The sequence below is a fragment of the Pseudorasbora parva genome, chromosome 12 (genome assembly GCF_024679245.1).
Source record: "Pseudorasbora parva isolate DD20220531a chromosome 12, ASM2467924v1, whole genome shotgun sequence".
NCBI lineage: Eukaryota > Metazoa > Chordata > Actinopteri > Cypriniformes > Gobionidae > Pseudorasbora > Pseudorasbora parva.
In genome coordinates this window covers 11,830,824-11,847,910 of record NC_090183.1, presented here as the reverse complement: position 1 = coordinate 11,847,910, position 17,087 = coordinate 11,830,824, and the positions used below count along the sequence as shown (strand labels likewise).

The 17,087-nt window shown below is 40.3% G+C and overlaps 1 protein-coding gene and 1 long non-coding RNA gene across 5 annotated transcripts in view; one reads left to right on the top strand and one right to left on the bottom strand.

The window, feature by feature from the left end:
• The window catches only part of xirp2a (xin actin binding repeat containing 2a), a 48,436-nt gene extending 35,494 nt beyond the window's left edge, over positions 1-12,942 (top strand). For all 3 annotated transcript variants that reach the window (XM_067459113.1, XM_067459112.1, XM_067459114.1), the window contains 3 exons: positions 2,014-11,482; positions 12,375-12,508; positions 12,807-12,942. In XM_067459113.1, coding sequence (XP_067315214.1) covers positions 2,014-11,482; positions 12,375-12,469 — 9,564 coding nt within the window. In that variant the 3' untranslated portion in view covers positions 12,470-12,508; positions 12,807-12,942. The remainder of the gene's footprint in view (positions 1-2,013; positions 11,483-12,374; positions 12,509-12,806) is intronic.
• Positions 1-15,466, bottom strand: part of LOC137093998 (uncharacterized) — a 50,993-nt gene extending 35,527 nt beyond the window's left edge. For both annotated transcript variants that reach the window (XR_010908583.1, XR_010908584.1), the window contains exon 1: positions 15,377-15,466. This is a non-coding gene — a long non-coding RNA (uncharacterized lncRNA). The remainder of the gene's footprint in view (positions 1-15,376) is intronic.
• Between the last annotated feature and the right edge of the window lie 1,621 nt (positions 15,467-17,087).

The window sequence follows — 17,087 nt, the reverse complement described above, 5'->3', positions numbered from 1 at the left end:
TTGTGTTATTTACATATTTATACTTGAATTATATCGTCGTATTTTTGTCTTTGAAGGTGTACATGTGGGAAGTGCAGTTGTGCACGTGTGTTTGTGTGTTTACGCGTGGTTTGTGTAGACAGTAAGCGGACTAAAAAAAACACAGACATTTGAAGCAGTCTCACTCACCCTTCTAACGTTGGGACTGCTCCATCATTCAGCATTAGGCGATTGGGAAAATGCGGCGTCGAGCTGGGCCTTGTTTATGAAACAGTCGGCACCGAAATGCAGCGAACAGATATAAACATTCGCGCAACTCAGTTGCTGATCCGGAAAAGCAAATTACATCCACTGTTGCCTTACCGCGGGGTTTTGGGGAATCTGTGCAGGACTGTCTTGGTCTGGCAACCAAAAACGCACTTTTTTGGTGACATTGTAATATGCACATCACCTGTCCTACAAGCATCCTACAAGCCAGCGCTTTGATGATCGTAGGCTGTTGCTTTCGCTCTCTCCTTCGCTCTCTCTCACGCGCTTCCGGTAGAATTGTCCGTAAGGCCCATACAAGGAAATTCCGCCCCCATTAACGTCAAAGGGGACGCATGATCTCAAAAAACTTGCCGAAACTTATGACTAACCGGAAGTAGTATTTTTGACAAAGAAATACTCCCATCAAACGTCCACCTTAACTTTTGAAACTTTGTCTATGTTTAGTATGGGATTCCAAGTCTTTAACAGTGTAAAAAGATCAGTATGCATGAAACAGCATTTCACCCCCCCTTTAACTTCTGTGTATTTTGAAAGAGAACAATGCACTGTCGCTTTAAATTGTTTTATTAACAAAGTTTGGGAGGATTAAATTGTCTATCCAATCAGCATTAGTTAGAGGAGGCATATATATATATGAGAGAGAGAGAGAGAGAGAGAGAGAGAGAGAGAGAGAGAGAGAGAGAGAGAGAGAGAGAGAGAGAGAGAGAGAGAGAGAGAGTTTTATCACCGTCTCCACACTCTCACCCGTTTAATTTCCTCATTCGTAGCTCTCCCCTCGGACAGCAAGCCAGATACGCATACTCTTTACTCCATCTGATTATTGAGTAAGTGTGAACTTGTAAAATTCAGCACTAGCGGCACAGCCGAAATAGACCAGGCACTGAAAGATCGCAGCGCTACCACTTCTGCCCCGCTCTCTCGGTGTGCAGTGTGAATGTTCTAATTTGGAAGCATGGTCGGGAAAAAAATGTACGCTGCTTAAGTACTTCTTACACATCCAGTGTGAAACAGGCCTTACTTAAAATATAGAGTATGGGTGTTTCTTTAATTTCAGGCACTTTTATGTCCCAGGGGTTGATTGTTATTCAGACTGATTTCACCATTTCATTCATGTAGGTCACACAAATGTCATAGAGTGTAGATGGTATTGGTTTATTCTTATTCTGAAATCCAGACACTCAATTATTACATTATTGAAAACTATTTGTTACCTTTTACAATCTAGCTGTAATTTTGTAAAATTATATAAAAGTGATAAAACAATTTTATTTGATACACAATATACTATAGTATATAAATATTTTTTTATATATATTTATAAGGTATATATATATATATATATATATATATATATATATATATATATATATATATATATATATATATATATATATATATATATATATATATATATATATATATATGAAATTATCCTAAGGTATAAAATATAATTTCCATCTAATAATAATATTAAACACAATAAATAATTCAAGATGTGGTGGAAACGAACCTTTGATGTAAAAAAAATGTACTTACTAAATTAAAAACAAACATAAGTGTGATTTTTTTTAAGAGAGTTTAATAAAAATCCACATTGCCATAAATTGCCCATAAAAAAAAACGCCAATATATTTGTTTACATACATTAGCTTTGTCTGACTATTCTATTCATGCACATTTCTTTGTCACTTTTTTTGTTACTTATACATAAAATTATGTATTGATAAAAGATTATGCTTGTCTTTCCCATCTATATCAACAAAGATTGATCTTGATTACAACCAGTTTCCTTGGGCCCCAGTAAATGTTTCTTCAAAGACTGCTGCCACAGGTAGCTATGAGACCACGTCTGTTACTAAAACAATGCAAGAGGCCTCTACCTCCTCTGTGGATTCCTCACATTATGATGCCGTGGAGCACTTCTCACAACCAGTATCTGCCACACATCAGTTTCAAGTAACTTCCCAGGTCCCAGGACGTTGTCTTTCCCCTAAGCCAACAGATGCACCTACTTCAGCCAAATATGCAGTCAATAAAGAGGAGTACTCTAAGCAGAGGAACCTCTATGAACTTAAGCGCCTCTACAAGCACATTCATCCAGAAGTGCGTAAAAACCTGGAGCGTGATTTCTTCTCTGAGGTAACAGACACAGAGCAAACTTATGTGGACAGTGATGAGGAGGTTGGCAGAGACATTACGCAAGCACGTTATGTTTTTGAAAATAGCGGAAGTACCAGCCCTGGCAAGTGCATAAGCCCAGAGAGAGAGTATTTGGAGTGGGATGAGATCCTGAAAGGTGAGGTGCAGTCAATGCGCTGGATGTTTGAGAACAAGCCTCTAGATTCCATTAAAGATGAAACACCAGATGAGGATGAGGGCAAGAACATAGCCCAACAGGAAATTATTGCTGGAAAAGATGTAAAGTATACTACATGGATGTTTGAAACAAAGCCCATCGATGCTCTCGGTACAGAAAAAAATGATTCAGCAGAGCACAGTGGAAAACTAGAGCTTGCAAGGGGAGATGTCCAGACTGCAACATGGCTATTCGAGACACAACCGCTAGACTCACTCAACAGAATTTACCAAGAGGATGAGCAAGAGGCACAGGTTAGGTATATGAAAGACTTTTCTGGGGGAGATGTGAAAACTGCTAGGTACTTGTTTGAAACACAGCACCTGGACACACTTGGACACACTGAGACTATTGATGAAAGTCATTTCCTGCAGCTGAAGTCAGAGCTCGAAGAAATCAAGGGTGAGGTAAAGAAGACAACCAAGATGTTCGAAACACATCCTATGTGTGTCATCCGTGGTGACTCTGGTGAGATGCTGGAGATCACCAAGGTGCGACGTGAAGAAACTGAGAAAGGTGATGTTAGGACATCACGCTGGCTCTTTGAAACTCAGCCACTGGACCTGATCAGCAAAGATCCAAGCCAGGTAAAACTAATCTGTGGGGTCTCCATGGAAGAAAACTATCAGGTTGGAGTGAACAAAGGAAGATGGCTGTTTGAGACAAAGACACTAGATCAAATCAAAGATGAGGAATGGGAAAGCACAAAGACTCAGAAGGAGGAGATTTTAGGTGCAGATGTGAGGAGACACTGCATGATCTTTGAAACACAGCCAATGGATAAACTTAAAGACAATACCAATGCAAGACCACTGGAGCCAGAAGACATTATGGGTGGTGATGTTACTTCTGCTAGGCATTTGTTTGAAACCGTGCCAATGGAGAATCTGAAAGAATTACCAGAAGTCGGAAAGCTACAAAAGGTGATCGCTTCAGAAGAAGAGAAAGGTGACGTGAGACACCAGAGGTGGTTGTTTGAAAGCAAACCTCTTGAGCAGATCAGAGAGGAAAAGAAGGAGATCACACGGACTATAAATCTAGAGGAGCTTGAAAAGGGTGATGTCACAAATTACAAGGAAATATTTGAGACCATGGACCTGAGCAAGTGTACAGATGCACAAAAAATACAAGTGGAGGGTGTCACCTGTGGCTCAGTGAAATCAAATAAAGTGTTATTTGAGTCAACACCCTTGTATGCTGTACAGGACAGCTCGGGACACTACCATGAGGTCAAAACCGTGCGCAGAGAGGAAGTTGTGAAAGGAGATGTGAGAAGCTGCAAGTGGATGTTTGAAACTCGTCCCATTGATCAGTTCGATGAGAGCATCACTAAGTTCCAGATAATCAAAGGAATATCTAAAGAAGAAATCCAATCAGGGGATGTCAAAACTGCCAAATGGCTTTTCGAAACCCAGCCGCTTGATGGCATTAAATACTTCAACTTAGAGGAAGAGGACAACAGGAAAAATGAGAGCATTGAGATCCAAAGAGGTGACGTTAAAACATGCAGGTGGTTGTTCGAAACCCAGCCAATGGATGTCTTGTATGAGAAAGAGGCAAAGACTGAGGACTCTACAGACATTCAGAAAGGAGATGTTAAAACCTGTACATGGCTTTTTGAGACTCAGACTCTTGACAGCATCAAAGAGGAGTCTGAGACCATTCTGAAAACTTGCACAGTAAAGCAAGACGATGTACAAGGTAAGGATGTACGTTTAGTGCGTTTCCTGTTTGAGACTGAAAACCTGGAAAACATCACAGATGATGAGGATCATAGTGGCTTTAAGCGAATCACAGAGATTGACATTCACTCTGGAGATGTATCACGGATGAAATACATCTTTGAAAATCAGTCATCTGATATTATGACTTCTACATCAGAGGAGACCATGCAGAAACTCAAATGCCGTCAAGCAGAGGACATTCAGAAAGGAAATGTGGTGAACTGTACCTGGATATTTGAAAACCAACCAATTGATTCCATAAGGGACAATTCTAAGGAATTCAAGGAGCCACGCACAGTGACAGATATTCAGGGAGGTAATGTTGATAAAGGTCGCTTCATTTTTGAGACATACTCATTAGATAAAATTCAGGAGGAATCATCTGATACTGAGATCAGCAAACTTCAAAGCATCATACACAAGGAAATAGAGAAAGGGGACGTAAAAAACTATACCATGATGTTTGAGACTCAACCACTGTATGCTATCAGGGACAAAGAAGGACACTATCATGAGGTTACTACAGTCACAAAAGAAGAGATTCTGCGAGGAGATGTGGTGGGGGCAAGATGGTTATTTGAGACAAAGCCCCTTGACTCAATAAGAGACACAGATGAAGTTTATGTCATCAAAGCTGTTACTGAAGAAGACATCCAAAAAGGAGACGTCAACACAGCCAGGTGGAGGTTTGAAACTCAGCCTCTAGACGAGATTGCAGAAGATATGAAAGTCGCTATTAAAACTGTAGCAGACATCCAAGGGGGGGATGTGAAAACAAACAAGCAGCGTTTTGAAATGGATGACCTATCAAAGAAATGTGTGAGAACTGTCAGTGTCAGTGAGATTCAGAGAGGTAATGTGAGAAGCTCCACGTGGATGTTTGAAACTCATACCATTGACAAGATCCATGGTGAAGGTTCAGAGTATGACGAGATGGAAAAGGTGACACGTGAAGAAGTGGTGAAAGGTGATGTTAAGCAGTCTGTGTGGCTCTTTGAAAAGGAACCACTTGATCGTATCAAGGAAGTCGATGAAACAGATGCTGTAATTTCTCGTGAAGAAATCCCAAAAGCTGATGTGAAAACAACAACATGGCTATTTGAAACTACCCCTCTAACTGAGTTTAATGAAAGCAGTGTGGAGAGAACAGAGATTGTTGGTAAAAGCATCAAGTCAACCTTAGAAGAGCTGTATTCTCAGAAAATGGTTGAGTCACAAGGAATTTTAATTGAGACAGATGAGATTGGAGATGTCAGAATGGCTAAATACAAACTTCTAAACCAGGAGACTCCAGAGATCCAGAGAGAAGAAGTAATACATGGTGACCTAAACAATATTATGATGAACCTGCTTAACAGACGTGAGACAACAGAGAGGGGAATCACCATAGATAGGGAGGAAAGAGGAGACATCAACTCAACTGTCCAACAGCTCTTTAATCAGGATAAAAGTGGTAATGTTGAAAAAGAGGAAGTTATCAGAGGAGACATTCAAGAGGCAATTAATAACTTGCTCAAGCAAGAAGGATCTTCCAAACGTGGCATTCTGATTCAAGAAGATGAGAAAGGAGATGTGAGAATGACTATATACTCACTTCTTAATAAAGAAAGTGAGAGCAATGTTGAGAAAGAGGATATAGTTAGAGGAAATATTCGTGGAACACTGCATAGACTGCTGGGTAATACTGATGCAAAGGACCCATCCTCTAAGATAACCGTGGCAGAAGCAGAGAGGGGAAATGTCAGTTTTTATTCTACTTGTATTGAGTCTGGGGCACTGGAATACCTCAGAAACCTTCAGGTGGAGGCTGATGGAATTGTTCAGGAAAAAATTAAAGAAAAGATTATTGGAGGTGATGTAGAACAAACAAAGCAGATTCTAAGAAAGAGCCAGCAGACAATAGGCCGAACTATTGCTGAAGATGATATTGTACCAGGTGATGTAAATAACACAGTACAGGTGTTTATGATGGAACCCGTACTATCCCTGCATAACATGCGGAAAGAGGAGATAGTAAAGGGAGACTTGAGAGCAGCTCTTGATTCTCTTACACAAGCTGTAAACCAATGTGCTGTCATAGAAAAAGAAGAGATAGTCAAAGGAGATATCAGTACAACACTTAGGTCTCTTGAGGAGGCTCAAAGCCAACTTAAAGAAATAGAAAAACCTGAAATTGTCCCTGGTGACATTAGGAGTGCATTAGAATCTCTTGAAAAATCAACATCTGTAAAGACTGAGGTAATTATTGAAGATTTGGTCCCAGGGGATATTAAAGGTACCTTAAAATCACTGGAGGAGGCAAAGCAAGCAGTAAAAGAGGTTGAGAAGGAGGAGATTGTTAAAGGTGACATTCAGACTGCTCTTCTTAGTCTTCAAGAGGCTTCGACTGAAAAGAGGGTTTTTCAGCACCAAGTAAGTGAACAGGGCAATGTGAAAGGTACAATTCAGCTCTTACTTGAGCCGGGCTCATCCCCATGTATGCAGAGGAGGCCAAGCACAGAGGGTGACATAAAATCTTCCATCAAATCACTTTATGAACAGGAACAAGTGCAAATTGAGAAAGAAGAGGTGATTAAGGGAGATGTTCAGGGCACCATTAAATCCCTGATGAAGAAGAAAGAGCAATCAAGCCACAAATCAAAAATGAATAAGAAAGCTAAAGCTTCCATTAAAAATCCTGTTCCCCCTCAACAAGCAAACCGTGAACGCCCGACTGGACCTAAAACTGAGGAAAAGCCAGAAAATCCACCTCCAGTTAGAAACATGCAGCAGAGCAGCACACAAAAGACATCAGAGATCAAATCTTCAGAAAGTCAGACTTCCTCTGAGGAGTATCATTCTACTACTAAACGGATGAATACAGCTGTTCATTCACAAGAGTCCTCTCAAGGCTCTCAAAAGATGAATGTAAAGACTCAACAAGCAATTCGTGAATGCCCAACTGGACCTAAAACTGAGGAAAAGCAAGAAAATCCACCTCCACTGAGAAACATGCAGCAGAGCAGCACACAAAAAACGTCAGAGATCAAATTTTCAGAAAGTCAGACTTCTTCTGAGGAGTATCGTTCTACTTCTAAACAGATGAATATAGCTGGTCAAGGCTCTCAAAAGATGAATGTAAAGACTCAACAAGCAATTCGTGAATGCCCAACTGGACCTAAAACTGAGGAAAAGCAAGAAAATCCACCTCCAGTGAGAAACATGCAGCAGAGCAGCACACAAAAAACATCAGAGGTCAAATCTTCAGAAAGTCAGACTTCTTCTGAGGAGTATCGTTCTACTTCTAAACAGATGAATACAGCTGGTCAAGGCTCTCAAAAGATGAATGTAAAGGAGCAACATATAAAACAGAAACAGATCACTTCGAGTCCAGTGTTAATTAAGAAGAAGAATGGTGGAGGTCAGATGAGTGAGAAGAAATCTGAAATTGCAGCTGTGTCTTCAACAAATGCATCAGTGCAGGTATTACAAAGTAATATTAGCATGAAGCAAGCTGAGGAGACAAAGACAGTCACACAGGTTCAGACGACTAACATAACAGAGCACACCACCATAACCCAGAAGCAGAACATTAAGAATTTAAAATCAGAGAAAAATGTTAAAAGCCTGAACCGCAATCTCAGTCCTAAAGGAATGATAAAAAAAGTGAAGCCGCAGCCAGAGATTCACTTTCCACCACCTCCGAGTTCTCCTCCACCCCCCTCAGAGTCAGAGCTTTCTCTGCCTCCTCCGCCCTCACCAGTGGCAGAAAGTGATGTCCAGTCAGTCCTCTTACCACACCCTCCTCTGGTCATGAGACAGGACAGTGACCTTCCCCCTCCACCACCTCCTATCATGGAGACAGACACGGAATTCTTTCCACCACCTCCTCCACCCCAAGACCTCCTGCCTCCTCCTCCTTCTCAGCAGGAACTCAGCTCAGTCACACAACCTGGAAAGCCAAAAGGCAGAGCTCAGTTCAAAGTGCCCAAACCTGAGCCTCCCAAGCAACCACAGTCCAAAACATTTAAATGGCAGAAAAAACAAACTGCACCTGCTCCACCACCATCACCACCACCTCCACCTCCTCAATCAGTGGCAGAGAAGAGTGAAACTGTTGCATCAAACATAACGGCAGTCACTGAAACTACGGAGAACATCACCAAGCAAAAGGGACAGGTTAAAACAATTCTCCCTCCAGCTCCACATATTGCTCAAGCTTCATCAGCAATACCTGTGATACAACCAGCAGCCGAGGAATCACCACGCCCTAAAAAGGTTTTTGTTCCACCAATTAAACTCCCACCTCCCCCTGACACTGCTGCTACAAAACCAAGATCTTATGCAAGTAAATTCAAAACCCCTCTCATGCTTGCAGAAGAGAGATATCGCAAACAAAGAGAGGAGGCTGAAAAAAACAAGGGAGAAAGTACTCCAACCTCACCCCCACCTACTAAAACATTTAATGTCGGTGAAATTAAGGCTGAAGAAGAGTCAAGCACACAGAAAGCTGAAAATCAGATATTTTTTGAGACACAGCAAGAAACATCTAAAGTGCTAGAAACTAAACAGAAGCCAGCCATGCTGACCAAAGAAACAGCAGAAAACATTGCCCCACCCAAAAGTCCGCAGACCCCTCCAAAGAAAAAGCCACCTGCAAATTTTCAGATAAGCAAACCTTCAATTCCCAAAGTTGATAAGAAAACAACCTCAGAATCAGCCAACATTGTACCAGATAAAAAACAGGCATCTATCACTGCTGCTGTAGAAATAAAAAGCCATTCAGCCCCTACAATCCATACACACACTGTTACAGAGCAAGTTGAGAGTGCAAAAGCTCACTCTGTAAAACAAGAGAGCATCCAGGCCACAAAAAGTGTTCAAAGTCAGATAACTGCTTCAGCTCAAGAAGAAGGGATCAAGAGCCTAGAGGTTACCTCTCAGACCACAAAAATCCCAAAAGTGACCCCTAGCTTTAAAGTGAAAACATTTAAGGTGCCTAAGATAGAGAAGCTGGAGAAACAGGAAGAGAAAAAGGACAAAGTTCAATCAAGTGTGCAAACAAGTGAGTCTCAAGTGTGCATAGGTCAGGAAGGCATCCAAAAATCCACCAGTGCTGTGGAAAAAACTGAAGTGAAAGTTGAGAAAAAGGAGGAAATGAGACAAACCAAGCAAGACACCAAAATGGAGGTCCAGTTGAAGAAACAAAGACAAACATCAGCTAAACAGCCACCACCTGTGGCTCCAAGACCATCAGTTGAGATACATCAAATTGAACCAGCAATATCTATTCAGGTACATCAAGGTCAAGGACAGACAACTGTCATTCAGTCCCATCAAGCAGTGAGAGAGGAACATGTACAAATTCATGAAGAGAGGGTGGTCACTCAAAGCACAGTTCAACAACAGAGCACTCAACAAAAAAGTAAATTCCAGATCAAAAAGCAGGTAAAGCCTCCACTGCGGCCTCCAAGCAGAGAGGAGGCCATAAAACAGCCAATGCAGAAAGAGGAGCAAAACAAAACAGAGATTACAGAAACAGAAGATTATGAAAAGAGTGCCTCAATGACAACTGAAATTTCTTATGCACAAAAATGTGAAGAGATCCAAAAATTGTTGAGTTACATTAAGGAGTTTGAAGGATCCTCTGCAAAAATGAATTCAAACTCATTAAAGGTCATGCTGAGTATCATTCCTGATTGGCTAGTCAGTTCTGAAGAGAAGGCTGATTTAAGTCGTACTCAGTACAACAAGCAGAAAATGATAGAGGTCATAACCTATGTACAGAACCTTGCCCTGGCAAAACTGAGTTTTTTAGAGGGAAATTTGTCTGTTTCAGAGTCAGCAAAACGTGAGTCACCACAGGAGAAGAAAGTAGTAGGTGGAGCAACACAAAAAACATCTAAGATTACTATTGGCTCAGCAAAAATAGAGACTCAGAAGAAAGTAGTAGAGGAAAAGAAGACAGAGTTCCATAGTGAATCAAAGACAGCAGAGCTCAAAATGCCACCTGAGCTAAGAATGCGGACACCGTCACCAACATATATCTGCATTGAGTCTGCCAAGAGGACAGACTCTCCCTTGAGAGTGACTCCATCACCACCTTCCTGTTACAGGTCAGGCAACACACCAACACCTCCACCTCGCTGGTCTGAAACACCAACACGCCAGAACCAATCCACACCCTCCCCCACATTGATTCGCTCTGAGAAACTAGCTAAACTAAGAGATACCACAGCCAAACTCTCACAAGGCATGACTCCACCACCCATGCCTTTGCCAGAGTACATGATAAAGGTTCAAACAGATCTGGAAGGTTCTCGCTCATCCAGCTGTTCAGAGATTACCTTTGAGACCCAAATGATGGAATCATCCCTGATGGATATTACAGATATCCATGGAGACTCAATGATGACCGTGAAAGATAAGCGCGAGTTCTTTGAAGAGGCTCAGAAAGCAGAGGTCGCTCGTACATATGTACGCAAGGATCCTATTGACATCCCAGAACGCCTTGAACCAGATACTGAAGATAATGAGCCAGAGATCCCGAGATCCATTGATGTACATGAGAGAATGTTAGAGGACTTGCCCAGGGTTGACCTGTCCAAGCTTGTTAACAAATTTGAGTCTCCCCAGCCTAAAGTTTATGCTCGAAAGGATCCCATTGTGATTACTGAGAGACTTGGAAGTGACACAGAAGATGCTGAACCTGAGAAGAAGTCTTCCTTGGTTGAAGACATACCAAGTTTTGATATTAAGGCCCTCAAGAACGTCTTTGAAATGGGTGATCAAGCCCATCAGTACTTAAAGGAAGAGAGAAAAAATATTGAGAAACAAGAGGGAGCACCTGAAGGATTTTCTGAGACTACATCTGCAACTGAGCACTTCTCAACTGTAGATGACTTTGGAAACACTTCAACAGGCTCGAAGACTGAAACAACCTCACACTTTGAGAGTGTGACAACCCGAGGTGATCCACCAACATATGCAGATGTATTAAGAGGGAATGTTCCTGTCCTGGATGTTCCACAAGAGGCCTCTGCAGAAGAGTTACTAAAGAGCTTCCAGCAGACATGGGCAGAGAGTGAAAATGTCTTTAAAAACCTGGGCTTCACTGTGTCTGAACAGCACAGATCACAGATGGTTTCACACCAGCACCATACTGTTGTCACCGGTAAACCTGTGTGATGAGCATGGAAAAGTTAACAAAGAGTTCAGTGTGATGACTAAAACAGCGATGGTGTGTTTGCACTTGACAACTAGTGATGCTTTAGGTATTCCTTGTGCCTGTACTTTTTTTTATATCTTGAATATGATGATTGTTTTGTGAAATTAACATTTGAAGTATTGCCTTTTAGAATTTATAAGGTTCCTAATATTTATTTATGTTAGGTTTATGAAATAAGTGCAGTCATATTGAACCTCCTTAAATGCATGTTGTACTTAGATATTTTAAATCGAGCAACTATACTAACCGTTTTTGTTGTTATTGCTTTTCTATATTCCTTAACTCATTAACCTCTTTGCTCATAAAATATATACACTGCCCAGCCAAAAACGTCTTGATGGAAATACATTTTGTAATGTTATTTTCATCAAGAGGTGCATACATTTTTGGTTAATATCTTGTATTGAAAACGCAAGAGTCAAGCACTCTGTAAAGTCTACTTCAGCACACCCCAAAGACTTTCAATGAATTTAAGGTCTGGAGGTGCCAATTAATGTGTAAACATGATTCTTTATGCTCCCTCCCAACTATTTTTTTCACAATTTGAGCCTGATGAATCTTGACATTGTCATCTTGGAATATGGCCGTGATGTCTTCCTACATGGTTGTTTAAGAAATAAAAAGATACACACTCCATCATTAGGGTTAGAAGAACTGTTGCAAAGCATATAATATGCTAGATATATAATAATCAGTGCAATACTAATCTAATCACAGACGCTTAAGCATTTGCCTATTTAAATATAAACAATGTCTTTTTGTAGCCAGGCAGTGTATAGGAATATGTGCTGACAGATTTAAAAGCATTTTCTGATGTTGCTCTATTTCTCTCCAACAGAAGATACGGGTGCCAGAGTCCGAACTGTGTCAGGTATGTCGGAAGAGGGTGTATCCCATGGAGTCTCTCATAGCAGACAAGCAAAACTTCCATAAAAGCTGTTTTAGATGTGCCCACTGCAGCAGCCAGCTCAGGTAGTGGCTTCTTTTTTACATTAATCCTATATGTTTTTTCACATTTTAATGTGTTACAGCATGGAACAGATGAGAAGTGAAATGCATCCTGAAAAGTCAGTTGAACTTGATTTGTTTTGAATACTTGTTATTTAAACTGATTACATTGGCAACATTGGCAAAAAAAAATTGAAGTGTGAGTGCTCTTGTATGATTTCTTCTGAATAAGTGAGCTGTTCTTGTAATGTCAGAATACAATATACAGCTATCTAGTTCTTTTCAGATTCAAATCATATTTATGTTTATCTCTCTGCATCAGTCTTGGAACCTATGCTTCTCTCCATGGACGAATGTACTGCAAGCCACACTACAAACAACTTTTCAAGTCTAAAGGCAACTATGATGAAGGGTTTGGAGAAAAACCCCACAAAGATCTTTGGAGTACAAAGAATCAGAACAACTCGTCAGAAGCAACTAACATGAAAAATAATCCTCCTGTCAATTTTAATGTCAAATTAACTCAAAGCCCACAAGAAAATGACCCCAACACTACAGAGAATATGACTCAAGCTAAGATGAATGATGACACAAAGAAGCCAGCAAATAAAATGGCAGTTGTGTGGCCACCCCTCTGTGATTCCCCAAAGAAGCCATTTAATTTAGAGGATGAAATAAAGGTAGTCAAACCTGTCTGGCCTCCTCAAGTTGAATCAGAACTCTCAGGTAAAGAGAATAATGATCCAACAGTAAATAAGAGGCAATCCGCAATTACTAGTGGGAACCCAGCAGAAAATGGGCCCAAAGAAAATGATGGAGGGCTTGTGTCACCCATCAATACGCCAGAAAAGTCATCTACAGATGCTAAAATAACTCAAGAGCTGGAGGAGCCAACACCAAAACCTGAAACAGCTGAGGGGGCAGGAGATTCCAGTGAAACAGGCAAAGCCATTGAGTCCTCCAACGAAAGCCAGCAGATCACAGAGCAGAAAGATAATGAGACATCTCAAGCCCTGGAGGCAAAAGAAGGAGAGGAGATGAATGGTCAAAAAGAGGAAGAATTAGAGAATGGAGTTGCAGAAATAACTAAGAATGTGAACGCAGATGATGAGAGCGACAATGTAAAAAACACTGATGAAAATGGTGCTAAGGAAAGTGAAAAGAACGTGCAAGTAAATAAGGGAGAAGAGGTAACAGTGACAGTGATAGATGGTGAAATACAAAATGGCCAAACAGCCAATGGCAATGCAAACAACAACAATAATAACAACAACAGTAACCTATTATTGGACAACAAGGCCAGTTTGGTAGGAATTAATGAAATTAAAGAAGAACCAGAGCTTCTGGACTTCTCCTCCTCAGGGCCACTTCCCTCACAGGAATCATTTAAAGAAGAGATCAACAATGAGATCAGGGCTTCTGACATTTTCCAAGAACTTCAAGAGGACAGCTCTGTCATATCATGTGCCAAATACTCACAAGACATGAAAGAGGCAGAACAAGAACATCCCACTACCAAAACATTGGTTTGCACAGAGACAGATGACAAAAAATTTAGTGCCTCACGTTTCCTAGATGACATATTTGCAGGTTTTGATGACAGTTCTAGCTTGTTTCATGAATTCAAGGATGACATTTATACCAAGGAATCAGCTTCATCTCAGCTGGATGACCTTCTGGATTTTGGAATAGAATCAAAGGGGGAGAGGAGCCAACATACCGAGGCGGAAATGAGGAAGAATCCGCTTGATAAAAATGACACCAAAGCTGCTGGGCTGTTGAGTGAAGCCAGTAGCCTCTGGCAGGATGAAAATGACTTCTTGTCCGTAGAGGATCAAATTAAACAAAACCGATATTATGATGATGACTGACGAGGAAAAAAATGAACACTCTGTTAAATCTGCCATACACTCATTTATACACAATCAAAGTTTCTGTTAACATCGCTTAGAACAGTCCCAAAGCGCTGTTCATGGAGAGATGAATGTTAGCATGCTTGTATTGTATTTTATACTCAGCTCGCAGCACATTTAAACACATTCTGAACATTTTTAAAAGCTTTATTTAAAGCACCTGGTGTGCAAGACAAATTTGGGAAATATGATAGTGATTATTTTTGTTTTTGCTGTAAACATTTAATTCAGAATTCATGTATCTTTGCCTGTGTCTGTGTTTGCAGATACCCATTTACTTTCTTTATAGAACATTCATAGGGGATTATGATTTCTGCTTTTGTTTGAAATAATTTTTTGACAGATTGTCTGTCTTAATGTGGTTAGAAAAAATTGTTTCAATTATACTGCGAATGCATTGACAATTAATAAAAACCATGTTTCTGGAATTATCAGTATTATCTTTTTTCATCAGCATAATGTTCTGTATCCAAAGAACATTATCAGACGTTATTTTGTTGATTAGTTACCTACCCAAAAATTGTTAAAGGGGTACTTCAGCGCTGGAAAGATGAATCTGTATTTAAACTGGGTCATTATTGTATCAGAAATGTGAAATTATTTTTGAATTTGGTGCATTCTAGACAGAAAATGTATTTTTGTCTCATTGGGATGAAAGACAATTCCCAGAATTCGCTGCCCTGTGAGGCCATTCCCAAAACCTCCAACTGGTTTACTGTGACTGAGTTGGAGAAGACTCTAAAATTAAAAACTGAACGTGTGTGTTCAATATAATTAGTGAGTCACCGCGCGAGTATCACACAGCACTGACTGCAGGAGTGAGATAAATGAGCTCTCATGATGAGCTGAGGTAATCGCGACTACACTCGCGGCATACATTCACAACGCGAGCTCAGTCTGGCGCGTTTCAGTTCATGCCTTTGCAAGCTTAACTTTCATAGAAATTAATTTGAGAAGTTAAAAGACTTACATTGCTCACCATAGCTCCGTTTAAACGAGTGCCTGTAGCTGCGCTGAGCTCTCCCTGCCAGCTGAGTGTAATCTCCCATCCCCCATGCGCAGATTCAAAACATGCGGAAATGGCTCCCTCTGCTGGCTGTAGTGTTTAGCCTTTGGGCAAACATTCCTCCTGATGCAAATATCGTCAATTTGCATCATAGGAGGATTTTTTCCAGAAATAAAATGCATAAATCTCTTGTCTCAGAGGGATATGAGGGGGGGAAAGCACAATCATTTGAATATACTCCAGGGTTTCTACTGATACAAAGCCATATGCTAATCGCTGAAGTAACCCTTTAACTTTCATAGAAATTAATTTGAGAAGTTAAAACACTGCTCAGCATCAGTTTAAATAAATGCCTGCAGCCAGGTGTACTTGGAGCTGGGTGCTGTGAGTGCGATCTCCATCCCTCATGCGCGGGTTGAAAACATAAGGAAATGGCTCCCTCAGCTGGCTGTAGTCTTTTGCCTTTGGCCAAACATTCCAAAGATGACGCAAATACGCAATTTTTACGCAATATGTTGTATTTTTACAATACGCTTTATAATTAAGCACCTGAAGCACTTGGTTATTTTGCTAACTCAGGCAAAGTTTTAGAAAATTTCAGTGAATAGAGTATTAGTGCCTGCCAACTTACATTTTTTAGCTTTGTTGGTTCTGGAAGATAATTCCTCCCATAGGGGTTTCCAAAAAGTATTTGTTGAATTGTTTTAAGCTGTGAACCAAGTCAACCAGCTACAAGATAAATCACAAAAAAACTTATTTGAAAATTGGACGAAAATACAAAGGTGCAAGACTGTGTACTTAAAGGGATAGTTCACCCAAAAATGAAAATGTGATGTTTATCCGTTTACCCCCAGGGCATCCAAGATGTAGGTATCTTTGTTTCTTCAGTAGAACACGAATAAAGATTTTTAACTTTGCAGTCTAAGTATACTTAAAGGGATAGTTTACCCAAAAATATCTTAAAGGTCCCGTTCTTCGCGTGTTTTCGAAGCTTTGACTATGTTTACAGTGTGCAATATAACATGAGTTCATGTTTCGCGTGTAAAAAGTATTTTTCACATAATTTACTTATCTGTACACGCTGTTTTCTCTGTTCTTTGCGTGTTCTTGTGGGCGGAGGGTAAGTCAACAAACTGTTCTAGTGACGTCATTCCTGAAGGAAGTGCAGGGGTGTAGTCCAAACCGGCCGTTCGCTCGACTTTGAAAGGGAACTTCTATTAAAGCTACACTGTGTGATATTTTCCCCCATCTAGCGGTGTAAAGGTATATGACCATCCAGTGAATAATAGTTTCTGTTCCTCTCAATTCTGATTTTGTTTTCACTCCTACTTTGGTCGATTTAGTCAAAGATTAACATGGCAATCCCCCTCTTCACATTCGACACGGTGCCATCGAGTGTTAAAACGCGAAAGGCGAAGCTTGAATTTATGGTATGTCCCTTTTTGGCTAATGTACTTTCAAGATGGAGGGGCAACATGAGAATACTTTATTACTTGAAAGAAGTAAATATACATTAATGAGCACATCTATTTTTGAAAGAACTCAGTTTTTTAGCTAAGAATAAACTAAAAAAAGTTACACAGTGTAGCTTTAAATAAAATATCTCGCTTGGCATTGAACTTTGAGCTTTATAATTTTACAGGTATTATTTATGCTCTAACAGCAACATTACACACTAACTAAA